We start from the raw sequence: 20,886 nt of genomic DNA, 5'->3' as shown, positions 1-20,886 counted from the left end.
GAGGGTATAATATCACACACACACATGGATAAATACGCATGTATACATGTATAGATGCAGATGCATGCATGTGTGTAGGTGTATGCATGCATGTGAGTCTTTCCACATGCATAGTTTGTGTGCATGATCATGTAATTAATTTTGAAATGAATCTGTTGCATGTTGTATGTGTGTATATATATTTGTGTATATATATATATGTGTGTGTGTGCATGTGCATGCATGACAGTACACACTTCTTGTAGCTGTTTTGAATGCGTGCATGGATGTGTACACATGCATGTGTGTATTGAGGATGTAGTCCTCATTTATCATAACTACAACATTGATCAACCCCCATCACCGCCTTCACTTTGTTTATTTCTGTCTTTCTATCTGTTTGTCTATCTCTCTCTCTCTTTTCCTCTTTTCTTGTTGCTCTGTTTATTTACCACTTTCTCTCTCTCACTTACCTCTTCTCTCTCCCCCCTCTCTCTATATATACTTATGTGTGTGTGTGTGTGTGTACTGTCCATCTGTCTCTTTCTTTTTCTCTCTTTTCTTCTCCTTCTATCACACTTTCTATATTTTTCTGTCCATCTCCCTCTTGATATTTACGTCTGTCTTCTTTTCCTCTTTCTCTCCTATTATGTTCCTTTCTCTCTCTCTCTTTATATTTCCAACTCCTTCCCTGTCTTTTTCATTTATATGTTAAGTTTCTGTTGCTGTATATACCTCTCTCTGTCTCTTACTTTCTCTGTCAGTCTGTCTATCTGTCTATCTGTCTCTCTCCTCTTTCATTATCTTCTTATCCATCTGCTTCTCAGTCTCTCTTTCTTTCCATTCTGCTCCCTGCCCTTCTCTACATATTTGTCACAATCTGTCACCATTTATCTTGCTACTAATATATCTGTCTGTCTATCATTCATTCTCAGTTTCCTTCTTTTATTTTCTCTTCCACTCTCTCTCTCTCTCTCTCTCTCTCTCTCTCTCTCCATATTTCCTCTGTTACATTTCTTTCCTTCTCTACACCTCCTTGAAATCTCTTCTTTTCTCTTTTCACTTCTCTCTCTATGTTCGTATCCATATCGGCCTCACTCTTACTTTCTCTCCCATACACGTCTTTTCCTCCCACTTTCACTCCCATCTTTTTCTGTGTTTAGCACAATCAGTTTGTAAACTCCATTTCCAATGATACTGCTGCTGGTATTGCTGCTGTTGTCGCTGATATTGCTGCTGCTGCTGCTGCTGCAAGAGCTATTATTAATTTTCAATCATATGCAACTGCATTGATTCTCTGCAGCATTAAGATTATCAGAATTAGAGAAGTGCAAAACAACAGGAACCCCCATCACCATCCCTATTGTCATCAGCATCATCATAATCGTCATTGTCGTCGTCATCATCATCCTCATCATCATCATCCTCATCATCAACATTGTTGTCATTGTTGCTGTCATCATCATCATCCTCACCATCACCATCATCAGCATCCTTATCCCCATCCTCATCATCATCATCATCACCATTCTCCGTCTCATAAACTCCACAATCATCACCTTCGTCTCCATCCTCGTCATAATCACAATGTCGTTTTTTTTTTGTTTTTGTTTTTGGATGATTCTTCAATTATTTCGTCGAGTGTGTCTACTGCAGTATTTCTGTTGGTGATTGTGGTGTTGTTTGAATTCTGTGAACTGTAATTCTGTCATTTGGTAGAAACGCTTCCACCGAGATGTTTTTTCTTTTCTTTTCTTTTTGTTTTTTTTTTGTTTTGTTTTTAAGTTTCTGAAAGTGATTTCGCTTTGTTCATTGATGTGTGAATGTGTAGCAGTGATGATGATGATGATGATGATGATGGGTGCAGTGGTCAGAGGAAAGTTGGAGGGGTACTGTTTGCCATGTGATTGTGGTAGCTAGGTGTATGAAGCAGAAGATGATATTTGAGGAGGAGTTGTAGCAGTTAGCTTGGTGAAGAAATGGATATGTAAGTGTGGGTTGTTTAAAATGTACACACAGTTATATAGTTATGCTATTGTATCACCTCTAGTATTATCTGTAATTTTTTTCTCTCAGGATGTGTTGTGGGCATTGAAACTTACCTCAGTGATTTTTTTTTGTTTTTTGATTTCTGGTATGTATTTCGGGGGTATGTATTCTAGTAATGGTAAACAGTCGGTGGTGGTTTATATATATATTTAATTTGTTAATGTATATTGTATTGTTGGCTTTTATCTTGAAATCTTGCATTTCAAACTGTGCATCAACTACATCTTTATCACCATTTGGTACAAAAAAAAAAAAAGGTAGGGCTTGCATAAGTCCTCCAAACTGTTTTTGTTTAATGAATGAATGAGTGAATGAATGAATGAATAATAATAACAATGATGATGATGATGATAATAATAATAATAATAATAATAATAATAATAATAATGATAATAATGATAATAATAATAACTACAGAATATGTGGTGATGGAGAAGAAACAATAAATCATATTGTCTCTGGCTGCCAATCCTGACTTTAAAGGAATATATTCACAGACACGACAGAGTTGGGATCTATATACACTGGAAGCTATGCCAACACTATGGAATAACAACAGAAAAAAAACATGGTATAGGCACATGCCAGAAAAGGTCACAGAAAATGAGAAAGCAACCATACCCTGGGATATGCCAATACACACAGAGAAATTAAGGCCAATAGACTGGCTATAGTTGTTGGAGATCACCAAGAAAAAATGCTTTCTAACCAATGTGTCAATACCAACAGATGACAATGTTTCTCTAAAAGAAATGGAGAAACTTTCAAAACTCAAATGTGGAACCTAAAAACAGAAACAATTCCTATCATAGTAGACACATTAGGTATGATAAAAAAACATTCTGACAAATTCATAGCAAAAACACCAGGACTTACAAGTATATATAACATACAGAAAATAGCACTACTAGGCACTGCACACATCCTACATAAAACACTTTCAATACAGTGAAAATAAGAGCACCACAACAAACCACATCACATACCCAAGGCACACAGAGCTGTGCTCAGTAGTGCAGTGAAAGCACGTGGTTAAAATAAAACTACTGAATAGTAAAGATAATAATAATCCTTTCCACTATAGGCACAAGGCCTGAAATTTGCTAAGAGGGGACATGCTGTGCTTGAAAAGACCCAGCAAGCCAAGTGAGATTGTAGCCATGGCCAATGCTAGTGTTGCATAACCAGCCCATTTGAGAGTACCCTTCAATCATTAGATGACCTGTTGAGTTAAGTGAAATCATTGTCTTGGCTGATGCTGGTACCACCTGACTTACCTGTGCCGGTGGCACATAAAAAGAACTATTCGAGTGTTGTCGTTGCCAGTGCTACCTGACTGGCTCCCATGCCAGTGGCATGTAAAAAGCATCATTTGAATGTGATCATTGTCAGTGCCGCCTGACTGGCTCTTGTACCAGTGGCAAATAAAAAGCATCATTTGAGCATTGTCATTGCCAGTACTGCCTGGCTATGCTTGAGAAGACCTGTTCAATTTAATTGAAATCATTGTCATAGTTGATGCCAGTACCATCTGACTGGCACCCATGCCAGTGGCATGTAAAGAACACCATTTAAGTGTGGTCGTTGCCAGTGCTGCTTGACTGACTACCCTGCCAGTGGGACGTAAAAGGCACCATTCAAGCATGGTCAGTACCAGTACCACTAGAATAGCCCCTGTGCCAGTGGCACTTAAAAAGCACCCACTACACTCTCAGAGTGGTTGGTGTTAGGAATGGCATCCAGCTGTAGAAACCTTGCCAAATCAGATTGCAGCTTGGTGTAGCCTCCTGGCTTGCCAGTCCTCAGTCAAACTGTCCAACTCATGCCAGCATGGAAAGTGGATGTTAAATGATGATGATGATGATGATGATGATGATGATGTTATTAAATATTTGTATTCAAGCGTTATTTCTTGGTACATATGTACTGAGTGCATACTACAGTCTTCACTACATCATTCCATGTCTTCCCGGGCCCCCTTCTTCCACATGCTCCATCCACATTAAGTGATCAGCATTTCATTACAAAGAGAAGGGCTCACATAATCATCTTCAATATTTTACAGTCATTTTGACTGTTTTGATAAGTGTACCTAGAATTGAGTGTCAGTGTAACATCATATATGTGTGTGTGTGTGTATGTGTGTCCATGTGTGCATGTATGTGTGTGCATGTGTGCAAGTGTGTGTGTGCATGCATGCATGAGTGCATGTGTGTGTGTCTGTGTGTGTGTGTAATATAGATATGTATGCAAGATAGAACATTATAAAATCAGACACTTTTTTCCTCTCGCCATCTGTTTTCTCTCCTTATTTCTTTTTGTAGAAGAGCAAAATCTTGAAACATTGAAAACTTCCTCCATTTTTCTGGAGTGTCAGACTAGTACATCCAGTTTGATTCTTTCACCTGTCTCTGTTTTTTGCATGTTTGGTATATTTCTGAACCATATATTTATACATATATATATTCATATATATATGATGATGATAATGGTATATATATATACTAGCAGTATCGACCGGCGTTGCTCAGGTTTGTAAGGGAAATAACTATATAAGCATTTTTAGAGATGTAAAGTATAATAGCCATCTCAATATGGCTAACCACAAAGGGAGGGGGTGTTACTGTAGCTTTTTACGTTCTGAGATTTAATAATAAATTTTTAGAGAGTTACTTCCCTTATATATGCCAAAAATGCATTAAAAATGGGAAAAATTGATGGTAAATTTTTTTTTAAATTGTAGACTCATCGTAGACGCACACTACTACCCAGAAGCGCTCGATATGAATCACGACTATAAGATACCCGGTTTTGGTTAAACTGCACCGCAAAATGTGGGAGTAGTTAGGAATCTAAATCGTAGGAGACAGACAGCACACAACCTCACTTTTATATATAAAGATATATGAAAAAATAAGTCAAAATAGAAAATTCTAAAATAATTTTATAAAGAACATTTCAGTACCGGTTTCAGTCATTTCGAGACCTTTTCAACTGTAACGATTAAATAATTAAATTTAGAAAAATTAAAAGAAATGTTTTTTTAAAGGAATATTTGTATAGTGTTCAAATATAAGTGGCATTTTCCTTGTTTCTGCCTTGCTCTGTCTATATATATATTATATATATATATATATATATATATAATATATATATATATATATATAATATATATATATATATGAGTGTGTGTGTGTACACATACATGCACACACACACACTCACGTGCACACATGCACACACACACACATGTGCATGTATGTACACACACATATATAAACCCCAGGAGGTTAAAGGGTAAAATGAACTCTAGCATGGATTTGAACTGAGAAGCTAAAATGATATAACTAAATATTGCAAAGCATTTAATTCCTTCCTCTCCAGTTCTGTCATTCCAGTTGACTTTCATTCACCCATTGCTTGATGAATCTGGAGCCTACTGTTGCTGGTTTATTTATCCTGGTTGTAGGCCTACATGATTACACTGGCCAAATAAAGTGTAAGACAAGCCCCTCACGTTGTTGGTTAATTGACTGTAGCCATTAATAACTAGGCAGAATTTGAACTTGGGACACAAAGAACCAGAACAAATACTGCAAGGAATCTCATCTGAAATTCTGGCAATACCTCTAATCACCATCCACAATTGGTACTTTACTTATTCAATCTGAAAGGATTAAAGGGGCAGTTAAATATGGTAAAATTTGAATTCAGGATGAACACTTTTTATTTGACATTCCAATGACTCAGCCAAATCACTGCTGCTACCATTCTACCATTTTACCTTTCATCAGTGTCTACTATAGCAGTAATAATTTTTCCTAATTTTGACACAAGATCCAGCAATTTTGAGGGAAGGGGTAAGTCCATTACATCCCACACACTGCCCATATTTGATTGATGATTGATCTTGAAAGTATCAAACGCAAAGTCGTTCTCAGCAGAATTTGAACTCAAGATGTAAAGTGTCAGAAGTAATGTCACTCAGCATTTTGTCTGACATGTTAAGAATTCTGCCTTCTCACAATCTTTCTTAAATATTAATAATAATAATAATAATAATAATAATAATTGTTTTGTCTTGGTATAAGAGATGGGCTACAGCAAGTATTCTGCTCAATACCACAGATTTGCTTGTCACTTGTTTGACTTTAACCAGTTGAGGATGTCCCTTAGTGGCTGACGATATGTGCATCTCTGATCACGAGCAGAAGTAGTGGGGGAGCATCATAGCCATGTGTTGAGAGGGATTCTTTGGGGTTTGAATAATTCACCTCTGGAAACATGGGTGGTTCTTTCAACATCCTTAAACAACCCTTATTCAGGGACCTTTATGCAGCTCATTTCTACAGCTGAGTGAACTGGAGCATTATGAAATAAAGTGTCTTGCTCAAGAACACAACTCACAGCCCAGTCTGGGATTCGAACTCACAACCTCACGGTTGTAAGCTCGACACTCTAACCACTACTAAAGGTATGCGGCCTGAAATTTGGTGGGGTGGGGGTTGACTAGTTGATTACAGCGACTCCAGTGACTCCAGTGTTTCACCGGTACTTAATTTATTGACCCTGAAAAGATGAAAGGCGAAGTCGGCCTCAATGGAATTTGAACTCAGAACATAGTGATAGATGAAATAATACTAAGAATTCTGCCAGCTTGTTATCTTAATAATAATAATAGTAGTAGTAGTAGTAGTAGCAGCAGCAGCAGTAGTAATAATAATGGTTTCAAATTTTGCTACAAGGACAGTAATTTTGGGGGAGGGGATAAGTTGATTCCATCGACCCCAGTGTTTCACTGGCACTTATTTAATCAACCTTGAAAAGATGAAAGACTAAGTTGACCTCAGCAGAATTTGAACTCAGAATGTAAAGATGGATAAAATGCTGCTAAGCAATTTTTCCGGCATGCTAACACTTCTGCTAGCTTGCTGCCTTAATAATAATAATAATAATAATAATAATAATAATAATAATAATAATAATGATAATAATAATAATAATAATAATAAAGACCTGAAAATAGAGGTAACTAGAATGTGGAATCTGAAAACAGAAACAATTCCTATCATAGTAGGTGCATTAGGCATGATAAAAAAATATTCAGACAAATACATAACAAAAACACCAGGACTTACAAACACATATAACATACAGAAAATTGCACTACTAGGCACTGCACACATCCTACGCAGAACACTTTCCATACAATAACCATCAGAGCATCACAACAAATCACAGCACATACCCAAGGCACACAGAGCTGCGCTCGGTAGTGAAGTGAAAGCACGCTATAAAAATAAAACTACTGAATAATAATAATAATAATAATAATAATAATAATAATAATAATAATCATAATAATAATATTTCTATGCTTCTCTTCCTTTATTAATTGTATACAAAGATACATTTCAAAAGAAGGGAATGATAAATCACAATTGATTTAATTCTTTCTCAATATACAACCAGTATTTGTTTTACTGACCCAGAAGGAATGAAAGATAAACACAAAACCACAGCAGAATTTGAACTCAGAACATTAAGGGTTGTCACTGAACACTACAAAGCACTGAGTGCACGTACCAAAGAGAATTCAGTTCATTTCTATTGCATGATTGGATTGAGCAAAGGTTTTCCATTATTGTTGATTATTGTTATTGTCTTGGCATAGAAATAAATATATCTTAATTCCTGTTTCTTAACTGTGCAAATACCACACATACACATGCACACACACACCACGCACACACTCACTTACTCACTCCCTCACTCTCTCTCTCTCTCTCTGTTTTTCTCATCTTCCTCTTTCCTCCCCCTTCCTCTCCCACTCTCTCTTTCTCTCTTTCACTTATAAGTGCAATGCATACTTAAGGTAAGATCTCATGTAGATAAGTAATTATTTGTATACATATTTTAGAGTATGTTTGCATGCATTATATATGCATATGTATATGTGAGTGAATATATCGGGTGATTCTATATATATATGGATGCATGTGTGTAAGTGTTGAAAGCATATTATGAAAACATATATCTGTATTTCTGTGTGTGTGTGTGTGAATGAATATATACTTATACATACATACAAACATACATGCATACATGCATACATATATATATATATATGTGTGTGAGAAAGTGCCAATCCCTAGCAGTTGAGGGAACCCGTGGAAGAGGTAGACCCAGGAAAACCTGGGACGAAGTGGTGAAGCACGACCTTCGGACGTTAGGTCTCACCATGGAAATGACTAGAGACCGAGACCTATGGAAGTATGCTGTGCGTGAGAAGACCCGGCAAGACTAGTGAAGCCATAATCCGTGGCCCCTACCTGGGACGTAGTCAGTCCACCTGTGCATACCTTCCTTCTTGTGACACTTGTGAAGACCTGTTGAGGCAAGTGAGAATCGAATCGAATCAAATCAAATCAAATCGAACCAAATCAAAATAGATGAACATCAATGGAATTTGTATCCTTGTGGTACCAGTGCCGGTGGCACATAAGAAAACCATCCGAACGTGATCGTAGCCAGTACCGCAACGACTGGCCTCCGTGCTGAGGGCACGTAACAAACACCATCCGAGCGTGGCCGTCCGCCAGCCCCGTCTGGCACCTGTGTCGGTGACACATAAGAAAACACCATCCGAGCGTGGCCGTCAGCCAGCCTCATCTGGCACCTGAGTCGGTGGCACATAAAAAACACCATCCGAGCGTGGCCGTCTGCCAGCCTCGTCTGGCACCTGTGTCGGTGGCACATAAAATCACCCACTACACTCTCGGAGTGGTTGGCGTTAGGAAGGGCATCCAGCTGTAGAAACACTGCCAGATCTGACTGGCCTGGTGCAGCTTTCGGGCTTGCCAGACCCCAGTTGAACCGTCCAACCCATGCTAGCATGGAAAGCGGACGTTAAACGATGATGATGATGATGATGATATATATATATATATATATATATATATAGATATATATATACGTATGTATATATATATATATATATATATATATTGATAAAAATGGTAAGACAACAAAAAAAAGAAAGAGACCTCGATATTATGTAAATAGAGGAATTTATCTGTAAATTTAATATGTGACAATTATTTGGTAACCATGATAAAACTCCGAGTTTTGGACGCCGAGGTGGAAATCCACATTGCCATCTCTTCAGTTATCCGGCCATTGGAAAAATCGGATTTTTCTGATGGCCAGATAACTGAAGAGATGGCGGTGTGGATTTCCATCTCGGCATCCGAAATTCGGAGTAATTGTCACATATTACATTTATATATATATATATATATATACATATATATATACATATATATATATATATATATATATATATATATATATGTATATATGCATATAGTGGAGGAGTAATGGCCCAGTGGTTATGGCAGTGGACTTGCGGTCATAGGATCATGGTTTTGATTCCCAGACCGGGTGTTGTGAGTGTATATTGAGTGAAAACACCTAAGGCTCCACGAGGCTATGGCAGGGGGGCGTGGCGAACCCTGCTGTACTCTTTCACCACAACATTCTCTCACTCTTTCTTCCTGTTTCTGTTGTCCCTGTATTTCAAAGGGCCAGCTTCGTCACACTCTGTGCCACGCTGAATCTCACTGAGAACTACACTAAGAGTACATGTGTCTGTGGAGTACTCAACCACTTGCACGTTAATTTCATGAACAGGGTGTTCCATTGATCAGATCAATTGGAACCCTCATCATTGCAACCAACGGAGTGCCACAATATATATATCATCATTATCATCATCATCGTTTAACGTCTGCTTAAATGATGATGATGATGATGATGATGATGATATATACTTTTTACTTTTATACTTTTTACTTTTTACTTGTTTCAGTCATGTGATTGTGGCCATGCACCGCCTTTAGTCGAGCAAATCGACCCCAGGACTTATTCTATCGGTCTCTTTTGCCGAACTGCAAAGTGAAGGGGACGTAAACACACCAGCATCGGTTGTCAAGCGATGTTGGGGGGGACACATGCAGACACACGAACATATACACACACATACATATATATATATATATACGTATATACGACGGGCTTCTTTCAGTTTCCGTCTACCAAATCCACTCACAAGGCTTTGGTCGGCCCGAGGCTATAGTAGAAGACACTTGCCCAAGGTGCCATGCAGTGGGACTGAACCCGGAACCATGTGGTAGGTAAACAAGTTACTTACCACACAGCCACTCCTACATACACACACACACACACACACACATATATATATATATATATATATGTATATATATATATATATATATATATATATATAATATATATATATAATATATATATATATATATATTCATATACATATATATGCGTGTGTATACATATATATATATTTATTATCACCCATGTAAATACATACATATATTGACATATATTTTGAAAATATTCTAAAATAATGTCTTACCACAGTTTTCCTCCTATCTTTTCATTCATTCTTTCTATCTCTCTTTTTGTCTCCTCCTCCTCTCACTTTCTCTATACACACATTATATATATATACATATAAGTATAAGTATGTATCCATATTTAATTTTTTTCCTTTCTTATTTCACTTTTATGTATGAGATTTTTTAAAAGATATGTTTATGTTCATTTTTTATTTTTTTTATTGTTTGACTTATATTTCACCATTTTGTCAAACATTGAAAGCTGCTATGATTAAAGGAAACTCATGTCAACAGCATTTGTTTTTCCCATACATTTTTTTTTCTCTTTGTATGCATCTGAAAGATGTAAACATTCCATATACATCTACACACATAATCACACATACACACACACACTCACACACAAATTTACATAATTGAACATATACATTAAAACACACACATACACATACACACATAAACAAGTATATACACATATACGCACACGTGATAGCATATGGTTGCAAGCTTTTTGATTAAAAAATAAAATACAAACTGTCAGTCTGTCAGTTCTGATTATTGATCATGGTGATGATAATGGTGAATTATCTAGGCTGATGTATGGCAGATCTTTTTTATTACATGATATAAAAATACACATACCAAATATAAAAAAAAAAACCAACAAAAATATGTCTAGACATTACTGATTAGTTTTTTTATCCATCTTCGAAAGCACATATTTGGACATATTGTCAGTGTTGTACTGGACCCACTGTGAGTTTTAGGTTTTGCAACATCCCTTTAACCTGACCTGTTTTTTTTTATATAAAATAAATAAAATATGTTTTTACATTACTATTTGGACTGTTCAAATATTATTGCTCAAATACTGATGTCCAAAGTTTGAACTTGGAAGATAAAGGCAATGTTAGTGAACACTGCAGAACATTGAGTGCTGGGTGGGTTTTAAAGGGGATTCAGTTCATTTGGGATTGCATGATTGGATGGCTCAAATATTGGTTTCAAATTTTGGCACAAGGCCAGCAAGTTCATGGGGAGGAGTTAAGTTACTTACATTGACCTCAGTGCTCAACTGACATTTATTTTATTAGCTCCAAAAAGATGAAAAGCAAAGATGACCTTGGTAGAATTTGAACACAGAATGTAAAGACAGACGAAATGCTGCTAAGCATTTTTCCTGGTATGCTAATAATTCTGCCAGTTGCCACCTTAAGGATGGCCCAAATATTGATAACAAAATAGTACTGTCCAAAACTAATATCCAAACATCATTGTTCAAAACCAATGTCTCAGCATCACTGGTCAAAACTGAAGTTCATATATCTCTGTCCAATATTAATGTCAAAGTATCACTGTCTGAAACTGATGTCCAGGCATCCTCATCAAAACTGATGTTCAAATATTACTGTTTGAGACTGCTGTTCGAGCACCAGTGTCACTACTGCTATCCAAACTTTGTTATTCAAAACTAGTATTCTAAGATAACTGCCCAGAACTGATGCCTATGCATCTCTTTCTAAAACTAATGTCCAAGTATCATTGTTCAAAATTGTTATCCAAGGTTTACTGTCAAAACTGATATCCTAGCATCAGTCAAAAATTGATGTCAAGACATAACTTTCTGACACTGATGTCCAAACATCATTGTTCAAAACAGATGTCCAAGGTCACAGTTCAAAACTGATCTCCAAATAAAATATTACTTTCCAAAACAGATGTCCAATCCCAACACCATTAACCAAATATTTCTGCCCAAATCTGTTGTCCAAACAATTGGGCTAAATAGCTATGCATCGATTACAACATGTAATACAGTGCACCACTTAATTAGAATTAAACTCAGAATAAAAACTGTGTCAATGAAGAGGTCTAATAAGATCAAAATACATGAGTTATTGTATTTACCACGGATTTAACTGATTCTTCACTGCATGTTCCTATTTAACGTTTTGTCAATTTTAATTTCATAGTTGACTCATTTGAATTTCTTGGTAAGAATTGTTAGTAATGCAAATGATTTTTTTTTCATTATGGAGTGAGATCCATTATGGGGATATTAAACATTTATTTGTTTGTTCACTACATGAATTATATTAGTCTGCACTTAACTGTATGTTCTACACCAAAGAGGTCAACACTGACACTTGGGAAATGCAAGTGCAAGACGAACCTGCCTGGCAAAGCTGCACCAACAGACAGAACAGGATTGCAGAGACATGAAGAAGACACAAATTGCACAATCCCAGAGCCAATTCCTCACCTTCAGTCCCAGCAGACCACTTATACCTGAGCTGTGGCAGAGCCTTCTGAGCACACATTGGACTGATTGGCCACAGCCAGATACAGCATGCCTTGTCTTCTCCCATGTGCTATCTTTGGTCATCATCAACAACAATAGATGAACTACATATGTTTGTATATGTTCTACATACCAAAGGCATCCTAGGAAAATTTTTCCATTGTTGTTACTGCCAAACAGAGATATTCAAATATTGTTGTTCAAACACCAATATCCAAATATTGATTTCTCCCACAGACACAAGTCTCCATAAATTTTGAGGTGAAGAGAATAGATAACTAAGTCAACCTCAGTACTTGCCTGGTATTTATTTTATTGCCTTCATTCATGTGGAAGGATGAAAGGTAATAAATGCCTATTAATGAAAAAGACAAAAGGAACGGTGAGAATGGAATTGTATAAAAAATATGGTTAATGGGGTGAGAAATAGTGATATATAATCATATATGGAGTGATGTTCGGTGGAGATTGTGTGCACGTGTGTTTGTGTGTACGTATGTGTGTGTGTCTGTGTCTGTCTGTGTGTGTGCGTGTGTTCTTTATTTAAAAAATTTTTCATCTCTAGTTTCATTCATTGGACTGTGGCCATACTGGGGCACTGCCTTGAAGGGTTTAGTTAAACAAATCAGCCCCAGTACTTATACTTATTTGTTAATTTTGTACTTATTCTGTTGATATATTTTGATGAACTGTTTAGTTAAAGCAAACCAACACTGGTTGTTAAGCAGTAGTGGGAGACAAAGCCAAAATACACACACACACATGAAGGGCTTCCCACAGTTTCCATCCACCAAACTCACTCAAGGTATTGGTCAGCCCAGAACCATAGAAGGTGCCTACCCAAGTGCTGCATAGTGGGACTGAATCTGAATCAACAGGGTTCCAAAGTGAGCTTCTTAACTACACAGCCTTGCCTGCAACTATGGAGGGAGGAGTTTAATATTCATGTGATTTCAGGAATTATTTTTAACAGTTTATAGAATTATGAAAATAAAGCTCTTAAAATTTGAAGATAAAGATTTCCTTTAGGAATGGATAACTAGGAAAAAGTGTGACAAAGTGGTATTTGAAAGATAATATTGAGCTATTTTAGTGCAATGTGTAAACAATTTATTTTATTTTAAAAAGATTTTAATTTTAGCAATAAAGTCATAAAAGTTCAAACTATTTATAGTGTGATAAGTCAGTTTTCTTTTGTAAAAAGCTGAATTTAAATTAATATTCAATCAATATTTATATTTAAACTAATTAACTGTATGACTTACATGTGTAATAGGGATTTATTTAAACACTCATGAAGTTTAATCCCCCTATTTCTAATGACATGAAAGAAATTAATTTACCTAAATTGGAGCTGCAGGTACAGCTGTGTGGTCAAGAAGCTTCTTTCCCAACTGTATGATTTTGGATTCGGTCCCACGGTGTGATACCTTGGGCAAGTGTATTCTACTATTGTTTCTGGCTGACCAAAGGCTTGTGAGTGGATTTGAAAATCCGAAACTGATGAAAGTGAAAGATCATTAACTGCAGATGCCTGCATGCATGTGTGTGTGTGTGTGTGTGTGTGTGTGTATGTGTGTGTGTGTGTGAGTATGTGTGTGTGTGTGGTGTGTGTGTGTGTGTGTGTATGTGTGTGTGTGTGGTGTGTGTGTGTGTGTGTGTGTGTGAGTATGTGTGTGTGTGTGTGTGTGTGTGTGTGTGTATTTGTGTGTGTGTGTGTGTGTAGTAAAAAAGCTTACTTCTCAACCACATGGTTCTGGGTTGTCCTACTGTGTGGCAACTTATGTGTGATTGTGTCTTATTGTTTTGACATGGTTTTAAGAAAGTATCAGTGTCATAGTAGTGGAGTCCTTCATTTCCAATCATGTGTGTAAGCATGTTCATCCATGAGGAGGTATTATCTTGCTTGGAAACAGATGAGTGTTGGTGACAGGAAAGGCATGCAACCGTAGAAAATCTGCCTCAAATTTTATCTGCTCCGTATAAAAGCAATGATGACGATGACAACGACAGTGATGATGTGTATGAATGGAAAAAGCTTTAACCAAGGTTGGTAAGTAATTAAAAAAATATATATATTGTGTAACAGACAAATGAAAGCTGTAAAAAGAAAACTATTTTTGGCTGTTATCATATTTTTGGAATCAACAGTATAGTACCATGCTACGTGTATATGCAGATAAAATGGAAAAGTAAAATTAGATTGGTAAGATATGACCAAATATATGATTGAAATTGTTAATTCTATTAAATATATTGAAAATTATTCTCAAGAAAGTTTTAAATTATTGGTAAATGAAATGAAAATAAGCTTTGTTTTCACTGAGAATATTTTTAATGTATTAGGAGCAACTGAATATGGTGTCATTTATAAATAAATAAATAAATACATAAAATAAAATAGATACATAAAATCAAATTAAAAGTAAAAATATCCCCCTCCACACCTGTAAAACTATCATGTGTATGTAAAAACTGGGCTCAGATGTAATCCTTTCAGTGATTACACATACAAATATATGGCTACAATTTGAGGGGATAAATTTAAAAGAGCTGTGACTCTTGTAATTCCAGCTAATACACTTTTAATTGAAGATACACAAAGAGATAACCCTATTTACAGTTTGAGGTAACATTATTCACTACAAAATATGGTTAATATCTGTTTCATATTTGTTGGAGTAAAGGTAGAACAAGTATTGTTCTGGTGATTTTATGACAAAGAAGTGTCTATGGCTGTCTTCCTTGTATCCAGACAATCAGATTATCTTCTTCCTCAATAGCCAATCAATTTTGGAGAAATTCTTGATTCTTGAGATTATCTCACCTTCTCATTTGGCATTGATTGTTATCGTTACAGAGTATTTGTTTACTTTTCTCTCAAAGTAGATAATTTCAATAAATCCTGTATCGTATTAAATTTCTTTTATTCATCTTTATTGTCCACATCATAAAATGTTTCACCACCACCATCACCATCATCATCATCATCATAATTTAGTGACCATTTCCCATACTGGAATGGGTTGTTAGTTTGACTAAAGATGGTAAGCTTTACCAGGTTCCAGTCTGTTTTGGCTTGTCTTCTACAGCTGGATGCCCTTCTTAACACCAACCATTTCACAGAGTGCACTGGATGTCTTTTATATGTCACAGGCGCAAGTGTCTTTAACGTGTCACTAGCATCAGTGCATTTCATGTGTCACCAGCACTGGCCATTACTACAATTTTACTTAGCTCAACATTTCAATAATTTTTTTCAGAATGAGATAAAAAACCAAGGCTGTGAAGATTTTAGAACATTTATAAGTGGAAGGTCTTACAGCTGTTTCCAGGATATTTATTATATCCCTTCATTGGAGACAGTGTGAGAAAATGGTTAAGCAATAGTTAATTTAGATAAGATACGAAATAGAGAGTGAAGTGGAGGAATGAAAATAGATGTGAGATATGCAGGATATTGCATTTGTAGATCCATTATTTAGGCAGAATGGTATACATATAAGATTCCAATACCTTGTGAGTAAAATCCAATAGTATCTAAAATTGGTCTTTCCAAGTATAGTATTTGTACACTTTAAATGAAATTCTTGATTCATTAGCACTGTGTACAAACTCTACACTTGGAATGACCAATTTTAGATACTATTGGATTTTACTCACAAGGTATTGAAATCTTATATGTATACCATTCTGCCTAAATAATGGATCTACAAATGTAATATCCTTGCATATCTCACATCTATTTTCATTCCTTCACTTCACTCTCTATTTCATATTTTATCTAAATTAACTACTGCTTAACCATTTTCTCACGCCGTCTCCGATGAAGGAATATGGTAAATATCCTGGAAACAGCTGTAAGACCTTCTATTTATAAATGTTCTAAAATCTTCACAGCCTTGGATTTTTATCTCATTCTGAAAAAAAATTTTATATATACACATGCTGATATATGACTTACGTTGGGCACTATTACCTTACTGACACTATTACCTCTCATAACCTCTCACTCTCTCTCTCTCTCTCTCTCTATATATATATATATAGTGAGAGAAAGAGAGAGAGTGAGAGAGAAAGAGAGAGATACACATATATTAAAATTGGATCTAAAATATGTCTTTTGATATATTTTAAAAATAGCTAATTAATGTTTAGAGTAGCTATATAGATATATAGATATATTGAGTTCAACATGAGGGTTAAGATTTAAAAATCCACGAACCTTGGTATTCTGGCAAATAAAGTCTTAGGTATATTAAAGTGCAGAAATATATACACTTATAAAATCTTTAGATAACAATAATCATTATAAAATTTTGTAAATGAAAAATGTATCATCATCATCATCATCGTTTAATGTCCGCCTTCCATGCTGGCATGATAAATAAATATAAAAACATGTTTCAGAAACAACCAGGAAAACAATACATTAGGGAAGAATGATGCTTATTTATTTTCATGCAAAGAATCCTTATATGTTGTAAGTAATCCTTATACTTGTTAAAAAGAGATGAATATAAAACATGGATATTTATAAAAAGAAAACATTGACTGCTACTGAATAGTGTCATATTAATATATGTAATATGTGTATAAATTATAAGTTGTAACTGATAACAATATCTTATATGTTGAAACATGGAATTATAAAATCAAGAGCAACATAAATAAAGTATGTGAAATCAAATTTAATGAAAATATGTGAGAATGAATATATTGCAACTGAAGTGAGAATATAAATGATTATATGGCAGGAAAAGTGGATTGAAATTAAACAGAAATAGAAAAGATTACAAGTTTGGATAAGGTGTACAAAAATACCAAATGAAATGTAAAGGAAAAACAAAATCAAAAGCCAAAAGAAAAAACTTATGCTAGCTTAGGAATGCAATAAGATAAATATGAAACATGAAATTAAAAGAAAATGTGTGAATGTTAATACATGAAAATAAAAGAATATGATTAACAGTATGGTAATGGATAGAAATAAAGTAGAAATGTAAAAAAGAGGTGAGTGTAAAATAAAAACGAAGGAGTTATAATTTTCAAAAAGGAAATGTACAAGACTGTATAACCTGGAAAAATTATTGGCTATGTAAATAAAATGATCAGTTGAATCAGATGTAGTTGAAAGAGGAGTTGTAAAAAAAATTAATTACTGTAAAATAAAATTAATGAAGTTAGATGGATGGTTTAGTAAGAATTTTCATTTAGCCAGTTTGATAGTCCATCCACTCATCTATCCATCCATTCAACCAACCAACTGATAATCCATCCATCCATCCATCCATCCATCCATCCATCCATCCATCCATCCTCCATCCATCCATCCATCCATCCATCCATCCATCCTTCCTTCCTTCCTTCCTTCCTTCCTTCCTTCCATCCATTTTCTCTACTCATTATTTTTCAGACACCTTCTCCATAGTGCCCTATCAGTTAAGTGCTCCAATGTAAAATTTTGCATGATATTCAATATTCAGCTCAACTTTGCACACTATATACTCTTTTACTCTTTTACTTGTTTCAGTCATTTGACTGTGGACATGCTGGAGCACTGCCTTTAGTCAAGCAAATCGACCCCAGGACTTGTTCTTTGTAAGCCTAGTACTTATTCTATTGGTCTCTTTTGCCGAACCACTAAATTATAGGGGCGTAAACACACCACTATTGGTTGTCAAGCGATGTTGGGGGACAAACACAGACACACAAACATATACATACACACACACACACATATATATATATATACGATGGGCTTCTTTCAGTTTCCGTCTACCGAATCCACTCATAAGGCTTTGGTCAGCCTGAGGCTATAGTAGAAGACACATGCCCAAGGTGATACGCAGTGGAAATAAACCCAGAACCGTGTAGTTGGTACGCAAGCTACTTACCACACAGCCACTCCAGTGCCTAAAGAGCTAATGAGGAAGTTTTCCTTACTTGGGCAGTAATAAGAGTTTATACGTTTTTAAGTGTTTAGAGATGCCAAAATATTGTGTGGCATATGCTTTGGTTTGAAGAAATTCAGAGTTGTGAAACTTTGTAAGTGTAATAAACTTAAGCAGATATTTTAAAAGATTTTAATGTCTATGTTCTCTGTAAAAGGAAATGAAACTAACTTGAGAAACATCTTAGTTATATTTTTTCAATCATTGAAACTGAAAACTGGATTATACCACAATTTTCCAATTTTTATTTCTGTTTGGGAGGTAAAGGTCTGAGTATATATCCTATCTCATTGAAAAATCTATGACAGTTAAATGCTTCATTGCAGAATTCCAAAATTTTTGTAAAAGCTGCTACATTTAGAGATAAAGATGATATATGACTGATAAAATTGGAAACTAAATTACAGAAAATATTATGTGGATATGATTGCAAGTCATATTAATATAAAATAACCTTTCATTAAGTTTGTGATAGGAAAAAAAAATATTCACCAGCTGCTAACTTTAATGCTTTGGTCTAGAAAATTAACTTTTGAAAGGTAACATTGACAGCAAACTATTAATCTAATTCATTAAAGAATGAAATAATTATTCTATCTATATCATACCATTCATATATCACAAGGAAAATTATCCATCTTCATGATAAATTCCTCTAATCAGGAATCTTTTATACCACAAATTATAAAGATAAAGCAATAAGTGCATACAATCCTTCCCTATTAAATGCACCCATAGTTATATCCAACAATATCTCTCCATTCTTGTTTTACCTGGCTGCATTTTGGAAAAACAAGAGAAATTTTCTAGGATGCAGAATAACTTCAATATCTGAATAGGGAGTATGGTATTGGCAAAGGCTAATACTTGTAGCTGTAGTGACTTTGTGATAAAGAGATAAAAATCATAATCTCAAATTGGAAAGAGTAAAAACCTATTCTTTTTTTTAATCATAGATATTACAGAACTGTTCTATGAGACTGTCCCAGTATTATTCCATACTGGAGTCAAACTACTTTTATGTCTCTAAAAATAACAGGATCAAATATGTTTTAATACCTAAGCCTGTTTTTACTGGGTTGATTAACCTATTTAGGGTGACTAGTGAACTTAACTTTATGGCTCTTGAGTGTGTTGTGTGGTGGGAAAGAAGCCAATGATTCAACTCATGTATTTTGAGTGCAGAGAAGTTTCTGACTCTATATTCTTTGATTTTATTTTCATTTTATTTTTCAAGTTTGTTATTCTTTTCCCTTTTCTTGATTTTATTCAAGGCTGTTTGTGATGTATTGCTTTATGAATAAAGAGTGAATTCTGACCGCATTTTGGAAGTTAACATTATTTTTTAATCCCCATATATTCCATCACTCATTTTCTCACTTTCTTGTTTTGTTTTTCTTCTTTAATATTGTAAAATTTTGTTGTATTCGAGCATGAATGATGTTTGCGAAAGGTTTAAAATACCTGCAGTTAACATAATTGAATCATATACCCCTAGAGAGGCTCTAAAATATTAAAATTTATCTCAGATCTGATTTATTCCTTTTTCTCTTTAGTCATTTGATTTTATCTTTACGTATGCATCCAATCTAATATGTTTCATGTATTTGATTTTCATCTTTATGCATGCATACTGAATATTTTTATTAATAGCTTTTTGTTTTATCCCCCATATTTAGTTTGAAGACTTGTGCCAGAGCTCCTTTGCCAAGACACCAGGCCAGTTTTATGGGAAAACCAAGTAAAATACATCTGCTCTTTATCTGATTAATCCCTTAAACTGAAAGAGTATTTAAGTAAGTTTCACCTCTGCAGAATACTGCCATGTCAGTAATTCACAAGGATTTGTTCACTCCAATCCTTGCAACAATCTTAATATACATGCTGGATCCCATAGTATTTCTCCACAGAGAAAGATGGAAGAAGTATCTCTACTTAATGGCAGCTGCTGTTTGTCATGACAAGGTCAATATTGAGGTATTTAAGAGGTGTTAAACGATTTCACATGTCAAATCTTCTCCCTTTCATATATGATTATCACTTGTGATAGCAGATCCTTGTGGGATGCTTTGTGACACATAGTGTTAGCTAGATACAACAGATTGGTAAATATGTAGAGAATGTTTGTTATTGTATTTAGTGTGTGTGATAAACAGTGTGCATAAAA

General features: G+C 35.1%; 1 protein-coding gene across 1 annotated transcript in view; it reads right to left on the bottom strand.

The window, feature by feature from the left end:
• The window catches only part of LOC118762692, a 25,182-nt gene extending 4,986 nt beyond the window's left edge, over nt 1-20,196 (bottom strand). The window contains exons 1-2 of the mRNA XM_036501670.1: nt 20,184-20,196; nt 19,493-19,601 (exon numbers count right to left, since the gene is read on the bottom strand). Coding sequence (XP_036357563.1) covers nt 19,493-19,601; nt 20,184-20,196 — 122 coding nt within the window. The remainder of the gene's footprint in view (nt 1-19,492; nt 19,602-20,183) is intronic.
• Between the last annotated feature and the right edge of the window lie 690 nt (nt 20,197-20,886).

The sequence above is a fragment of the Octopus sinensis genome, linkage group LG3 (assembly GCF_006345805.1).
Source record: "Octopus sinensis linkage group LG3, ASM634580v1, whole genome shotgun sequence".
Lineage (NCBI taxonomy): Eukaryota > Metazoa > Mollusca > Cephalopoda > Octopoda > Octopodidae > Octopus > Octopus sinensis.
This window is presented reverse-complemented; position numbering and strand designations above follow the sequence as displayed.